The sequence below is a fragment of the Peromyscus californicus genome, unplaced genomic scaffold, assembly GCF_007827085.1.
Source record: "Peromyscus californicus insignis strain IS unplaced genomic scaffold, ASM782708v3 Scaffold_24__1_contigs__length_46423439, whole genome shotgun sequence".
In the NCBI taxonomy this organism is placed as follows: Eukaryota; Metazoa; Chordata; class Mammalia; order Rodentia; family Cricetidae; genus Peromyscus; species Peromyscus californicus.
Window position 1 is genome coordinate 45,359,729 of NW_026294535.1, and position 15,690 is coordinate 45,375,418.

At 36.8% G+C, this 15,690-nt stretch overlaps 1 protein-coding gene across 1 annotated transcript; it reads right to left on the minus strand.

The window, feature by feature from the left end:
- Positions 1–9,908: 9,908 nt before the first annotated feature.
- On the minus strand, positions 9,909–10,844 carry LOC128120043 (olfactory receptor 6C2-like). Its single transcript, XM_052753797.1, has one exon. It carries the CDS (start codon positions 10,842–10,844, stop codon positions 9,909–9,911), a length of 936 nt encoding a protein of 311 aa, XP_052609757.1.
- Positions 10,845–15,690: the final 4,846 nt, after the last annotated feature.

Genomic DNA, 15,690 nt, shown 5'->3' on the forward strand with positions numbered 1-15,690 from the left:
TCTCTCTCCTGGCAATGGACAGTTGTAAGCTAGATTTTCATTGCTCCTTCTCTAATGAGATCAGTCTTAGTTCCCTTCCCTCTTGCTACATCTAAAATTACATCTTACACTAGATTTCTAAGCACTCTCTCTGTTCAAAGAATGAGTGGTCTTAAGGAGCAGGGTAAGTCCTAGCCTGTCAGAGATGCTCATCCAATGTTTTAGCAACCCTAGAAGCTCATTCTAGGGCTGGGGGGTGGGGAGGGAGCAGAGATAGGCTTCCCTCTAGTTTCTGTAACAGCAGCGTTTGTTTTATATTGTTACCAGCACACACAGAGTGACTGCATGAACAACAAAACAGTCCTCAGTGACTCAATTTCAGAAGTTACTAACAGGTTGATGGTGATGTAATCAACACTGTGAAAATTCGTAGAGCAAAGGGACAATGTCCTCTGAGACCCTGAGAGTGGTTTAATGTTATCTGACTTCTGTTTGGGTTTCTCCATTGAGTACATATTTCTCTTAGGATTATCTTCTTACTGTGTAGCTAAGGATGACCTCAAACTTCTGATTCTGCCTCCATCTCTGAGTGCTTGGGATTAGAGGCATGCTCTACCATGCCCAGTATATATTATATATTATTTATATTTGACATAAATCTAACATAAAATGAAATATTTACTCTCAAATAAAGTAAAGAAAAATCCTTGTTTTATTGATGTAAATATTAAAAAGTAGAGAACTGACCAGTAAGAATGCCTTACAGCTCTGATGGAGGATGACAGTTTATTTTAATTCCAAGATGTCATTTCCTTGGCAAGCCACATTTTGGCTTTTCCCCAGTACTTCAGAGGCTTATCAACATTGAGACTTCAAACGTGGTGGTTCCCCCATGATACCTGGATTGAATTTTCATAATATCCCTTCCTGTTTGTATTTTTTAGATAAGCAACAAAACAGCTTTAGATATTTGAAGCCACAGAGAGTTTTTTCTCTTCAAGCCACGAGATTAAAATTGATCAGCATCAGGGTATTTGCTCTGACCTATTACTACACAGTGAAGATGAGTAAAGTTTATTTTCTTTGACTGTTTCTCTGCTTCTCACCTTGGTCCTTGTGTTGAAGAATGAAGCAGCTGCCTGTTGGCATGCTCCTGCTGCCCTCAACGAAGGAGACATCTCTACTGTCCCCTCAGTTTACTTGGCACTGCTCTACTGACAGTTTTCACATGACCAAACTGTGTCATTTGGAAGATGTTGATTGAAATTTTTTTTTTCTGGAGAAAGGGATAGGCTGTAAAAAGAAAAATGAGATACTTCCTTATTGAGCAAAAATTTGAAGAATATTTTAATGGGCTATGGCTGAGATTGACAATTTTCTGAATCACATTCTTTGTCTGATTTGATCCAAAGTTACTGAATGCTAATTTTATTGATTGTGGTAAAGTGTTCTGATAGAACACTGTCCATCTCCCTTATAGACGGCATGACTGTGTGACTAAGATCAAGACTAATAACATCTCTATAATTATTTTAATCATCATGTTGTAGAGTCATACACATCTCTGATAAAGGCTACTTTAGCTGCATTTCACATTTTTTCCCCTACAAATTCTGATGATCTTCTAAATGCACTTTACAGAAATCCATTTTTTCCTAGAAATTTATTAAGTAGTTTTGGTAATAAACACTGCATTTCTTTATGATGTTTCATACATGTGTGTCATTGTGCTTTGCTGATATTTGCCGTTCATCACTCCCTCTTGTCTCCCTCCCTCATCCTACTGGTCTCCTCCTCCTCGAAATAGTCCCACTTCTGATTTCATGTCATAAATCTTTTAAAACTGACTTGTTTAATTCCATTTGATCAGAAAACATGCTTTGTATAATTATAATTCTTCTAAATTGTCAAAGCTTGTTACAGACCTTCAAATATTGTTTATCATGGTAATTCTCTGTGGACTTTAGAACAACGCTGCTCTCATTTGGTTGAAGTGTTCTATAAATTATTCAGTTGGATCCTGTTGATGAAGGGTATTGCTTAATTCTATCTACTTATCGAATTTTTGGATATTGATTTAGTTAATTGTTAACAGAAATGTGTTGAAATTTCTGACAACAGTTACGGATTTGTCCTCTTACTCTTGTGGCTTTATCAGTTTTTGTTTCATGTATTTCAAAACTCTTACACTCATATCACTTAGGATAGTTTTAATTTCTTAACAAACACAGCCCTTGGGCTGGGGTGATGACTCAGCCAGTAAAGAGCTTGTTGTACAAGCCTGAGGACCCTAGTTCAGATACCCAGCACTCACATAAAAAGCCAGGAGTGATGGCACATGCCTGTCTGAGTTGGGGAAATGAGGACAGAAGGAGCCCTGGGCTTGCTGTGCAGATCAAGTGATGAGTTCCTGGCTCAATGAGATTTGTCTCAAAAAATAAGGTGTTGATCTTAAGACTCTATATTGTATTATTGTTAGATAAGTAACAATAGTAGACATGAACACACACACACACACACACACACACACACACACACACACACACACACGACTTACTGAATCCATATATGTACATGTGTTTAGGGACGACCACTTGGGATTGGATAACCTATCAGGGGGCTTATCCCTTGAGAAAACTGATTTTCATTCTCTCATCAGTCATTAATATTGCCCATAGCTCTTCATCTAAGGGTGAGAATATCTTGCTTATTTAACTTAGTATGTTATCTTTCAGGTTTGTTCAATTCATGCTGTCAAAAATATCATAATTTCTTTTATAAAAGGCAGAATATTATTTCTATCTACCATTTATCTATCTATCTATCTATCTATCTATCTATCTATCTACCTATCTGTCTATCATCTGTCTATGTATCTATCTATATTATCTATCATCTATTGACCAATCAATCTATCATCTATCTATATCTATCTATCCTCTGTCTGTCATATATCTATCTACTATCTATCATCTATATCTGTCATCTATCTATATCATCTATCTTCATCATCATCTATCTTCATCATTTATCTATATCATCATCTATCTATCTATCTATATCATCTATCATCTATCTATCATCATCATTTTCATCTATCTATTATTTGTCTATGTATCTATCAATTATTTGTCATCATCTCTCTAATCTAAGACTTTCCTATATCTAATCATTCACTAACAGATAATCTAAGTTGTTTCCTTATCTTGACTGTTATAGCTAATAGTGAAGGAACATGGATGTGCAGATATCTCTTTGAGATACTGATCTTATTCCTCTGTGTGGTGATATATTGTGTACCCTAACAAAATTTGCCTGAAGATCAGAGAACAGAATAAGCCACTAGATTAAACATAGAGGCCAGGCAGTTTTCATTTTTTTGTACTAGTCTATGTATCTATTTTTATGCCTGTTCCATACAGGCATAAAATTTATTGATTGATACATCTTGGTACTATAATGAGATTATAACGATACATTCAGATTTCATTTTTTTTCACATTGCTTAGGGTAAACATCCTGGTTCCATTTAAAGTTTAGACTTATAAGAATGCTATGGTGGTTTTGATAGTGATTGTAATTAATAGATTGCTTTGAGTAGTGTATAAGTTATTTTTTGTTGAGTTTTAAAACACTATGACCTTTGTGACTTATGGAAGAAAGTTCATTTTGACTTATGGTTGCAAAAGGAGAGTCTGGAGCAGGAAGCAGAGAGATCACAAACCTGAGACAGAGAGAGTGAATTGAAAGTGAAGTGATGCTGTAAATTCTTAAAACTGGGCCTCCAGTGTCTTTTGTACTTCTAGCAAAACTCCATGACATAAAAGTTTTATAATCTCCCCAGATAGCACTAATAAATATTCAAATATATAAACCTTTGGGGATAGTTCCTACCAACAACTTATTCCACATTCTTGCCAGCATAAACTGTCATTTACTTTATTGATCTTGGCCATTCTGACTGGTGTAAGATGAAATCTTAAAGTAGAATCTGATAGAAGAGAAAGTGAGGAATATTCTTGAGTTTATTGGCACAGGAAAAGGCTTTCTGAACAGAACACCAATAGCACAGACACTAAGAACAACAATTAATAAATGGGATCTCATGAAGCCAAAAAGTTTTTGTATGGCAATAGATACCATTATTTAGACAAAGAGGCAAGATACAGAATGGGAAAAAATTTTTACTATCCCCATATCCAATAAAGGGCTAATATCCAAAATATATAAAGAACTCAAAAAATTGGATATCAAGAAAGCAAATAACCCATTTAAAAATGGGGTACAGATCCAAACAGATAACTCTCAAAAGTGAAAACTCAAATGACTGAGAAGCACTTAAAGAAATGTTCAGCATCTTTAGTCATCAGGGAAATACAAATAACTTTGTAAGGTTTTGTTTGCTGTCAATTTTAAGTTCTGTTACATTATGACCATGATAGGATACATGGAATTATTTCAATTTTTCTTTATTTGTTAAGGTTTGTGCACCAGCAAGTGGTTTATTTTAGAGAAGCTTCCATGAGCTGCTGAGTAGATGTATTTTCTTTGGTGTTCTGGTGGAATATTCTGTAGATATGTGTTAGGTCCATTTGATGTAAGATGCCATTTAATTCTGAACTTTCTGTTTATTTTTTTGTCCAGCTGACCTATCTATTGGAAAAAGTGGGGTGCGGAAGTCACCTGTTATTATTGAGCTTGTGTTAATCTGTGTCTTTAATTCCATTATACACTTTTTAGGATACTTGGTACATCAGAGTTTGGTGTATGATTAATATTATGATATTTTCTTGATTAATTATCTCTTGATTAGAATGAAGTGCCCTTTTTTGTCTCTACTGATTAGTTTTAGTTTGAATTCTATTTTGTCAGATATTAGGATGGCAATACTTGCTTGCTTCCTAATACAATTGCTTGGACTGTGCTTTTCTATCTTTTCATGTTAAGGTTGTGCTTATCTGTTGGTAGAGTTTTCCTGCCTGGCTCACAGTCAGGACAAATCTCTCTCACCTGCCAGTCCCACAGCCTTTCAAACCCAACCAAGTAAACACAGAGGCTTATTTTGCTTACAAACTGTATGGCCGTGGCAGGCTTCTTGCTAACTGTTCTTACAGCTTAAATTAACCCATTTCTATTAATCTATACCTTGCCACGTGGCTCGTGGCTTACCGGTATCTTCACATGCTGTTTCTCATCGTGGCAGCTGGCAGTGTCTCTCTGACTCAGCCTTCCACTTCCCAGCTTTATTCTCCTCCTTGTCCCGCCTACACTTCCTGCCTAGCCAATGGCCAGTCAGTGTTTTATTGATTGACCAATCAGCAACACATTTGCCATACAGAACATCCCACAGCACTTCCCCCCCTTTTTTTTTAAAAAAAGGAAGGTTTTAACCTTAACAAAGTAAAATTACATATAATTTGGGAATTTGGGCGTAGCTTCTCTTACTACTTCCTGCTGGAGGGGGGCGCTGTATCTTATGGGGAAACAAAGAAAATTTTAGGATTATGGAATAGTCCATGAGGCTGTATCGTCTGAGCCAGATGCCTTCAAACCGTTCTGGATGTTGGATCATCTGGGCCATGGTGTCATCGGAGACCTTTCAGGGGGTCTTGGCTGGTCAAACCTGATGTGTCTTAATCTGGAACAAATCCATAGCCTCTGGCTTTCTGTGGGAACAAAAGCAGAGTCTCCTTTCCAAAGTAACATATCCTTATATCCAAATTTTGAAGTCAAGGCACCTTTAAAATATACATTTTGGCATAACTCAACAGCTTTTACAATCAAATATTTTTCTGCAGTTAAAAGTCCCAAAGACAACACAATGCAGATTCTCTGTGTAATATCCATTTTTACGTGGCTTATTTTCTATATTTTACTGTCTCTTTAAAGACTTTATTTTTTTAAAACTATGTATTTGTTTCTATAACTCTATATATCACCTTTTTTGTCTCTTTCAAGCCTACGTATCTTTTACACACATTGTAAACTATTACATCTGAATCTGTCTTATTGTGAATCTATTGCCTTAAACTGCAGCAGCTGTAGCTGCTGGCTCCACCCACCTTAGCTTCCCAACATGGCATTTTCCACCAGCTCTGGGAGCTATCGTGGGTCTCTATGCTTTTATCCAAGCAGCGTGTAGCCCAGAAACCTCTTTTTTTTGTTTTGTACTAGCAAAGGCTAAATCCACCATGTAGCTTAATGTGCCACTTGCAGAGGCCTCATTCCCGCCATACTGCAGGTTGAGCGCACATGCTAGGAACCCACCAGTAGCTCAAACTGGCAGCTGCCGCTCATTTGATAGAGACGATTAGGAAGCTGTTTTTAGCTCCGTTTTAGAATCTTTTCTCAGTTTTTAGGTGGAAACTCTTGCCACCACGTTGGACGCCATTTGTAGTTGGAGTTTTTTTTTTAAAAAAAAGGGGGGGAAGTGCTGTGGGATGTTCTGTATGGCAAATGTGTTGCTGATTGGTCAATCAATAAAACACTGACTGGCCATTGGCTAGGCAGGAAGTGTAGGCGGGACAAGGAGGAGAATAAAGCTGGGAAGTGGAAGGCTGAGTCAGAGAGACACTGCCAGCTGCCACGATGAGAAACAGCATGTGAAGATACCGGTAAGCCACGAGCCACGTGGCAAGGTATAGATTAATAGAAATGGGTTAATTTAAGCTGTAAGAACAGTTAGCAAGAAGCCTGCCACGGCCATACAGTTTGTAAGCAAAATAAGCCTCTGTGTTTACTTGGTTGGGTTTGAAAGGCTGTGGGACTGGCAGGTGAGAGAGATTTGTCCTGACTGTGAGCCAGGCAGGAAAACTCTACCAACAAATGGCGTCCAACGTGGTGGCAAGAGTTTCCACCTAAAAACTGAGAAAAAAGATTCTAAAACGGAGCTAAAAACAGTTCCTAATTGTCTCTCTCAAATGAGTGGCAGCTGCTGGTTTGAGCTCCTTGTGGGTTTCTGGTGTGCACGCTCGACCTGCAGTTTGGCGGGAATAAGGCCTCTGCAAGTGGCACATTAAGCTGCATGGTGGATTTAGCCTTTGCTGGTACAAAACAAAAAAAGAGGTTTCTGGACTACACGCTGCTTGGCTAAAAGCATAGACCCACGATAGCTCCCAGAGCTGGTGGAAAAGGTAACACCGCCATGTTGGGAAGCTGAGGTGGGCGGAGCCAGCAGCCACAGCTGCTGCAGTTTAAAGCAAGAGATTCACAATAAGACAGATTCAGATGTAATAGTTTGCAATGTGTGTAAAAGATACGTAGGCTTGAAAGAGACAAAAAAGATGATATATAGAGTTATAGAAATAAATACATAGTTTTAAAAAATAAAGTCTTTAAAGAGACAGTAAAGGTAGTATAAAAAATAAGCCACGTAAAAATGGATATTACACAGAGAATCTGCATTGTGTTGTCTTTGGGACTTTTAACTGCAGAAAAACATTTGATTGTAAAAGCTGTTGAGTTATGCCAAAATGTATATTTTAAAGGTACCTTGACTTCAAAATTTGGATATAAGGATATGTTACTTTGGAAAGGAGACTCTGCTTTTGTTCCCACAGAAAGCCAGAGGCTATGGATTTGTTCCAGATTAAGACACATCAGGTTTGACCAGCCAAGACCCCCTGAAAGGTCTCCGATGACACCATGGCCCAGATGATCCAACATCCAGAATGGTTTGAAGGCAACTGGCTCAGACGATACACCCTCATGGACTTTTCCATGATCCTAAAATTTTCTTTGTATCCCCATAAGATACAGCGCCCCCCTCCAGCAGGAAGTAGTAAGAGAAGCTACGCCCAAATTCCCAAATTATATGTAATTTTACTTTGTTAAGGTTAAAACCTTCCTTTTTTTTAAAAAAAAAGGGGGGGAAGTGCTGTGGGATGTTCTGTATGTCAAATGTGTTGCTGATTAGTCAATAATTAAAACACTGATTGGCCATTGGCTAGGCAGGAAGTGTAGGCGGGACAAGGAGGAGAATAAAGCTGGGAAGTGGAAGGCTGAGTCAGAGAGACACTGCCAGCCACCAGGATGACAAACAGCATGTGAAGATGCCGGTAAGCCACGAGCCATGTGGCAAGGTATAGATTAGTGGAAATGGATTAATTTAAGCTGTAAGAACAGTTAGCAAGAAGCCTGCCATGGCCATACAGTTTGTAAGCAATATAAGTCTCTGTGTTTACTTGGTCGGGTCTGAGTGGCTGTGGGACTAGCAGGTGAGAGAGATTTGCCCTGACTGTGGGCCAGGCAGGAAAACTCTAGCAACACTTATCTTTAAAGTTAAGATGAGTTTCTTGTAGACAATAGAAAGATAGGTTTTGTTTCTTAATCCATTCAGTTCGTCTTTGTCTTTTGATTGGCAAGTTGAAGCTATTAATATTTAAATTTATCAGTGAAAAATGTGTGTTGATTTCTGTCTTTTTTTGCGGTTGTATTCTTTGCTTTGCTTTCCATTTAATTAATTATAGCTTCATTTTTTTTCTATACTCTGTTGACTGCATTTAGTTTTCTCTTCAGTTCAAAGTATTGCTTCCAGTATTCTCTTTATCATTTTTTTTTCTTGGATGTGGATATTTTTAGTCTGTTTGTATCATGGAAAGTTTTTTTTCCCCTTTCAAGTATGACAAATAGTTTTCCTGGCTACAGTAGCCTAGGCTGGCAGTCACAGTCTTTGAGAACTTGTAGTGCATTGCTCCAGGCTCTTCTGGATTTCAGAGTTTCCACTGATATATCAACTGGTATTCTGATAGATTTTCCCTTTTATGTGACTTGTGATTTTTTCCTTTTGTAGCCTTCAATATTTTTATTTGTTCTATGTATTTGGTGTTTTATCTATGATATGCTCTAGGGAATTTCTCTTCTGGTTTTGTCTAGTTGAGGTTCTGTTATTTTTTAAAATCTATCTGTGTGGGTGTGTCTTTAGTTTGGGGAAATTTTCTTCTATAATTTTGTGGAAGATCTGGTCTATGCCACAGTCATGGAATTCTTTGTCCTCATCTGTGCCTAAACTTTAAAGATTTTGTCTTTTGATGGTGCCTCACATTTCTTATATGTTCCTTTCCTGTGATCTTAAAAAATCATATTCTTGGCTTATTTGGTATAGATACTCTATTTTTTCTTCAAGTCCTTATATTTTGTCTGCTTGATTAGTTCTATAAATATAGAGGTTTGTAAAGGTTTCCCCTGAGTTCTCTAATTGAGATATTGAATTTTGTAATCCATCTTTATTTTAGCTTGTGTTATCTGCAATGTTTCTGTCTCTTTATTGAATTTAGTTTTTAAATCCTGAAATTTATTATTTCATTCAGACGTATGTTTTTATTTTCTTGAATGTCAGTATAATTTCTATTCAATAATCTGGTAATCTGGGTAAAAAGCCACTTTAGTTGTGCTTACAGTATGTATGTATTTAAATATCACTAGTTTGACTCTAAGTATTTTTTGGTTATTTGATGTATAACAGTTGCTAAGGCTTCTGTGTCTTTTTGGGGGTGATTTTAGCAGTTTCTTCTTGAGTAATAATATATATCTTAATTTTCACAAGCATCTTGCTTTGTTGCTTTTCACTTAAAGTTGGTCATATAACTCTTAACGGTGATAATAATATAGTTTGACATTTTAGTAATACATTTATCCTATGAATTCTTGCTACCTGAGGGCGAGGTTATTGTTTTTTTTGTGTATTATTTTGATTCTTTAACATAGATAAGATAATGTATGTTTAATGAGTCAAGGAGTTAGCTGTGGATACTTATGGAGAGAATAATGAAATTATTATTACTATTTTCTTATAAATGTAGTATTTTATTAATTAAAATCTTTATTTGGTTTATACTTTTTGTTATTAGTATGTATTCATTGTACAATATAGTGTGTTTCCATGGCTGGAGAGGGCTTGGCCCATCAATATCTTATGAAAGCTTGAACTATCAATTTCGGCATTCTAAGGCAATTTTTTTGATTGAATCATTGAAGGCCTGTTTGACTTGCTGGTTCCTCAAGGTGTAAATGAAAGGGTTCAGCATGGGAGCAATGGAAGTAGTTAGTACTATTACACCCTTGTTGGTAGCCACTGAATCCTTTGCTGATGGCTTGACATAGATGAAGATGCAGCTGCCATAAGTGATGGAAACCACAATCATGTGGGAAGAACAGGTAGAAAAGGCCTTTTTCCTTTGCTGGGCAGAAGGGAATCTTACAATGGTCTTGATTATGTAGACATAGGAAAGAACTACACAAAAAAGGGTTGTGATGAAGGTCAACACAGCACAGCCTATCACCATCTGCTCAATGACCCACGTGTCCGAGCAAGAAATCTTCAGGAAGGGAGACACATCACAAAGAAAGCTATCAATGACATTAGAATCACAGAATTGCAGATTTTGGCTCAGGCTAAAGGGCGGGAGTATGATGAATAGCCCAGTCATCCAGCAGCAAAGAAGGAGTCTTCTGCAGGCAGTGTTGCTCATGATGGTGGTGTAGTGCAGGGGTTTGCAGATGGCCACATAGCGGTCATAGGACATGGTGGCCAGGAGAAAAAATTCAGTTACTCCAAAAAGGTCAGTGAAAAATGCTTGACTGGCACAGGCACCATAGGTAATAATCTTGTCACCCGTTGACAGGCTATACAAGTATCTAGGAATACAAGCTGATGTGAACAAGATTTCTAAGAGGGAAAAGTTTTGTAGGAAAAAGTACATCGGGGTTTTAAGGTGAGGATCCATTAATGTAAGTATGATAATTGCCAAATTGCCAGTTACGTTCAACAGGTAGGTAAAAAGTAGAAAAATCAAAAGCAGACTTTGAATTTGTGGGTCCTCTGTTAGTCCCAGGAGAATGAATGTTGTTACTGTATGGTTCCTCATAGCTGACTTCTGATTTTTATCTGGTCTTGTGAAAAAAAGATGAGGTATTCTATCAGAATATATGAAGGCTACAGTTCCATAGTTATTAACCAACCACAAGAAGTAAACAAGTAACTGGTTCATATGAACTGTCTTCTTTGTTTTGGTAATTAATATTTCCACTATTCTCTAAATCTTATAAGTTTCTGTGTTTTATAATATTTGAAGTAATATTTCTTACAAATCAATTTAACAGTTACAATATAATAATTTAAGATTCTCTACCTCTCTGTTCCATTATTCAAACATATTTTAAATTTTTGTCTAATTTTGAACTGGTTCTCTTTGATGATACATTCAGCATTAATACTTAATTTGTTTCCATGCACTTTTTATTTCTGTTTTGAAGTTAAAATTAAAGTTCATAAAAGCTTCCTATCTTGCTTGCACCTTTATCCTTAACAAAACACAGCAATATAACAGATGACTTTGAGTTTCTCTAGAGGATCTCTAAAATCTACCACCAATTATAATTTTAAGCCTATCCTGTATAAAAATTATTTGCTTATTTTGGGTGTACTTGGTGTGGTTTGTGGTAACTATATGCAGCAAGTTTTATGATTTTTAAGTGGAATTTAACTTGTGACTTTTTAATTTTTGTAGTGTTGGGAATAGACCCAGGGCCCTGTGCATGCTAGGCAAGCATTCTATCCCTGGGCTAAGTCTCAGCCCTTTCAAGTAGAATCTGTATGTGATAATCCTTCTATGTATATCTAGCAGTGATCTCTCTTTAGGAATTCAGATTATATACAGACACACATGCCCCATGTTCAACACACATAAATTTTGTTCCATAGACTCTGTTTTCTTTTCTTCTTCTCATGTGTTCCTTCTAATAAAGCTAGGCATTGAACTCGAATGCTACATGCTATACCATGTCTCAAGTAATCACTTTAAAGAAAGCACATGTTGGAAGCACTGTCTCCTCCAATCACGTCCATTTTCTGTTACATCTTTCTTTAAGAGTCATTGAATCGAACCCAAGGATACCAACATCTCATTGGTTTTTAGCTTAAGTATTGTTTATTTCCAGAAATCCTTTTGACCCATATGAAAAAGGCTGGGTCTGGTGGCCCATACCTGTAATCCCAGAGATGGGGAGGTGGAGACAGCAGGATCCTTAAGACTCACTGGTCAGCCAGCTTAGGTGAACCAGTGAAGGATAGGTTCCATGACAGACTCGGTTTCAGAAAAAATGTTGAGTGTTTGGAGAAGATCGCTACCTAACACCACCCTCTGGCCTTTACACGCAGATGCATACACAAGCATGAGCCCCCCACACTCATACATGCTCATATGCACAAACATCACACACATACCACAAATTAACAGGTCAACTTTGCAATATTGGGTTTGGGTCAATAGCTCCCTTGCAGTGTTATACTCTCCTTTATCACAGCTTAGTTATAAAATACACAATTTAAACATTTTTGGTCAGTGTTTTTGGGGCTTGTTATTTTTCTTACACACCAATGAATGAAAGGTTTTCCTGGAAGACTCTAATGAAACAGATGCAAGACTGGATTTAACACACTGACTGATGAAAATATTCCTTTCTGAGCTGGCAAGGTGGTTCAGCTGGTAAATGTGCCTAGTGTGAGCTTGATGACCTGAGTTTGATCCCAGAATCACATGATGCAAGGAGAGAACTGACTCCTGCAAGTTGTGCTCAGACACCCACATATACACTGTGGCACATTTGTGCCCCCCAACATAAAATAAATACAACTAATTAAAAAATCCATTACTACTAAGGTAAGTACAAAGTCAACTCCACTCACAAGTCAAATTCTCATATTTGTCTCTGTCTCAGAGAAGTGTCTTTAACCAGGATCTTGGTTTTCATGGGAACTGGAAGTAAGAAAGATAGTAGAGTCACACAGGGAATAATCTCAATAGATCACTTTAAGATACAGTGACAACCTCCTCAGGAATCTACCTACCTCCTTTGAATCCCACCCTTGTCAGCTCACAGACACCAAATGTTTCATCAAGGTGTTAAACTCACCCTGAACAATTTGGGAACATTAGTGTCTAGGAATATATTTACTTTACTGCAATTGTAAACGACACCTTTCTATAAGAAATCCATTTTTTCTGTACCATTAGCTTCAAGTTTTATGACTCTAACATGTGACAGATTTTTAAAAAAATTCTATTGCTTTGAGAATATTTTATGTAATTTTATATTACAGTGTACATAAAGGGTCTCAAATAATATGATACCACCCAAATTCCTTTAGTTTGAGAGTGTAAAAAATGATGTTATTTTATGGCTGTGATTACATGTGATTATGTGACCTTTTGATGGCTTCTTTAAATAATTACTATGAATAACTCTAAAGGATCCAGTGGTAGTGCTCTCATCCTTTTCAAAGTTAACCACAATTTCTGTTCACTGTGTAAACTATAAAAAATTAGTAATCATACAAAATTGAACATGGAGGTACAGTTGAGAAGTAGTCTTATGAGAGACGTTTCCAAGAGTCTTTATAGGCAGCCCTATGAATTTATAGGGTTTTCTATTATAGAGTAAGTGTCTCCTCAGCAGATTCTTCTGTTTTTACACATTTGGTTGGTATTTCCTTCACTGTGCTCCTGTATCTTACCATTTCATTTTCAGAAGTGTAATGTTAGGAATAATCTCTTTGGTAAGAAAATCTAATGTTTGTAATTCTTGGAGCTAGACTACTGATGCAACTTTTAAAATCTGTAATTAAGTACTGGAAGATCTTTTATAACACAAGTTCTAAAGTGAATGAGGCTGGGGAGATGGTGCAGTTGGTAAAGTACCATGAGAGCCTGTGTTCAATCCTAAGAACCCATGCTAAAAAAAATTCTAGGCTTGGTGGTGAATGCTTGTTATCCCAGTGCTGGGGAGGCAGAGAGGCAGATCACTGGGACTTGCTGGCCAGATAGTCTGGTTTAGTTGGCAAATTCTACACACACACACACACACACACACACACACACACACACACAAGTAAATGCTTTTTTTCATATTTAAACCTTACACTCATCAGTTACATAGTGTCCTCAGAGAAGGGCATGCTTCAGTGTCTTCCCTTACAGGCTGCTAGAACAAAATTTTAAAGTAGAATCAACTGTTTTGTTTTTATGTATCTTAAAGCAACTGGAAAGAATAATACTTCCTATTTATCTTATCATATGGATAATTTATGCAGTTGAAAATTTGGTTTGGTATAGAAAATTAATGTAAAATGAAATAACAAAGTAGCTAATATTCTATATCATGCCTACATTTTCTTTCTGAAAATGTAACTACATATTATAAATAATATAGAAATATGTGTTATACACAGAACTTTTACAATTGACTTTAAAATATCTCATGAATAGTTTTGATGTCTATTTGACACTGCCTAGCTTAATCATATAACACCCCAACCAAATGATCCAATAACAGCATCTTTTCCTCCCTGTTACCATTTTTACTTCTTCAATCATTCTTCCAGTGACAAACTTATGTTTAAGGACCTTATGTTCATTCTCTCAGCAATCAATTACATTATAATCTGAAATATTTTTAATCCTGAGCCAGCATGTGTAGTGTTTGAAATTTGTTCATATAAATTTAGAGTAGAAAGAACATTCACTGTAAGTCTCAAACAGACTGTAATGTGAGCAGTTTGTTTAATTTCTTTTTTTTTGCCAGCTGAGCATGGTAATGCATGTCTTTAATCCCAATTCTTGGGAGGCAGAGACAGATAAATCTCTCTGAGTTTGAGGCTAGCCTGGTGTACATAGTGAGTTCCAGGACAGCCAAGGCTATATAGAAAGATTTGTCTCAAAAACAAACAAACAAACAAACAAACAAACAAACAAACAAATTGGAACAAAAGACCCAAACCAACCAACCAACCAACCAACCAACCAACCAACCAACCAACCAACCAACCAAACCAACCAGCAAACAAACAAAAACAAAAATGAAAAAAAGAACTTCCAAGTTTCCTTCCTTTAGAATTGAGAGCAAGTTTAGCTACCCAGTATATCTAACATCCAAAAAAGCCTCAAATCTATAGTCAGCATCAAAGAGGAAGGAAGTTCCTGTGATTTCTAGTATTCCATGACATTCCCAGGAATCGAAGGGAAAAGTAGACAAAGTCTGGAGGGTCTGGAAGATTGTCTCTGCAACAAACCCAGCCTCCTGCCAAGTCTCTTGTACTTTGGCATTTAGCTCAGTCTATAGACTCATAGTTCTGGCCACTCAAAATGGAATCTCTTGTTCTAAAATACCTATCTTTGCTTCCAATCCTGGAGACTCTCCTCTTCTCTGAAATGCTAAGGGACAAAGTTTGAAAAAAAAAATTATTGGAGCTGAGCCATACTATTTTCCCTCTATGTATTTGAAAGATAAAAAAAAAACCTGTTAATTGTAGAGGCCATTCAGTATATCACGTTTTAGGTAACCAATCATGAGATGATTTTCACATGAACAGATGTCATTTTTACTCTGAAGTGAACGCTCATTATTCACTATGTGACTGACTAAGGTGTTTACTGAATTTGTGATTTCTACAAAGGGACAACTCCCATTTAAGCTTTTTTTTACAATGCTTCATAATAGTGTATACATGATTGATAAATGTATATCAAATGTGCTTCTCTGAAGCATTGTTTTTCTAATCTGTCATAAAGAAAGATAAGTGTGACTAGGAAGTTGTACTCACTCTTTGGAGAGCCAATCGTAGCTTTATTGGATACCAGCAACAGATTTCTTGCACTGGACTCTGGGTAGATCTTGCTAGCAAAGGCTTGTGTTTGAATTTCTGGCTATTTCTCA

What these genes read in the sequence shown, in the direction of transcription:
- LOC128120043 (XM_052753797.1), bottom strand. Translation starts at nt 10,844, where the DNA reads ATGAGGAACCATACAGTAACAACATTCATTCTCCTGGGACTAACAGAG.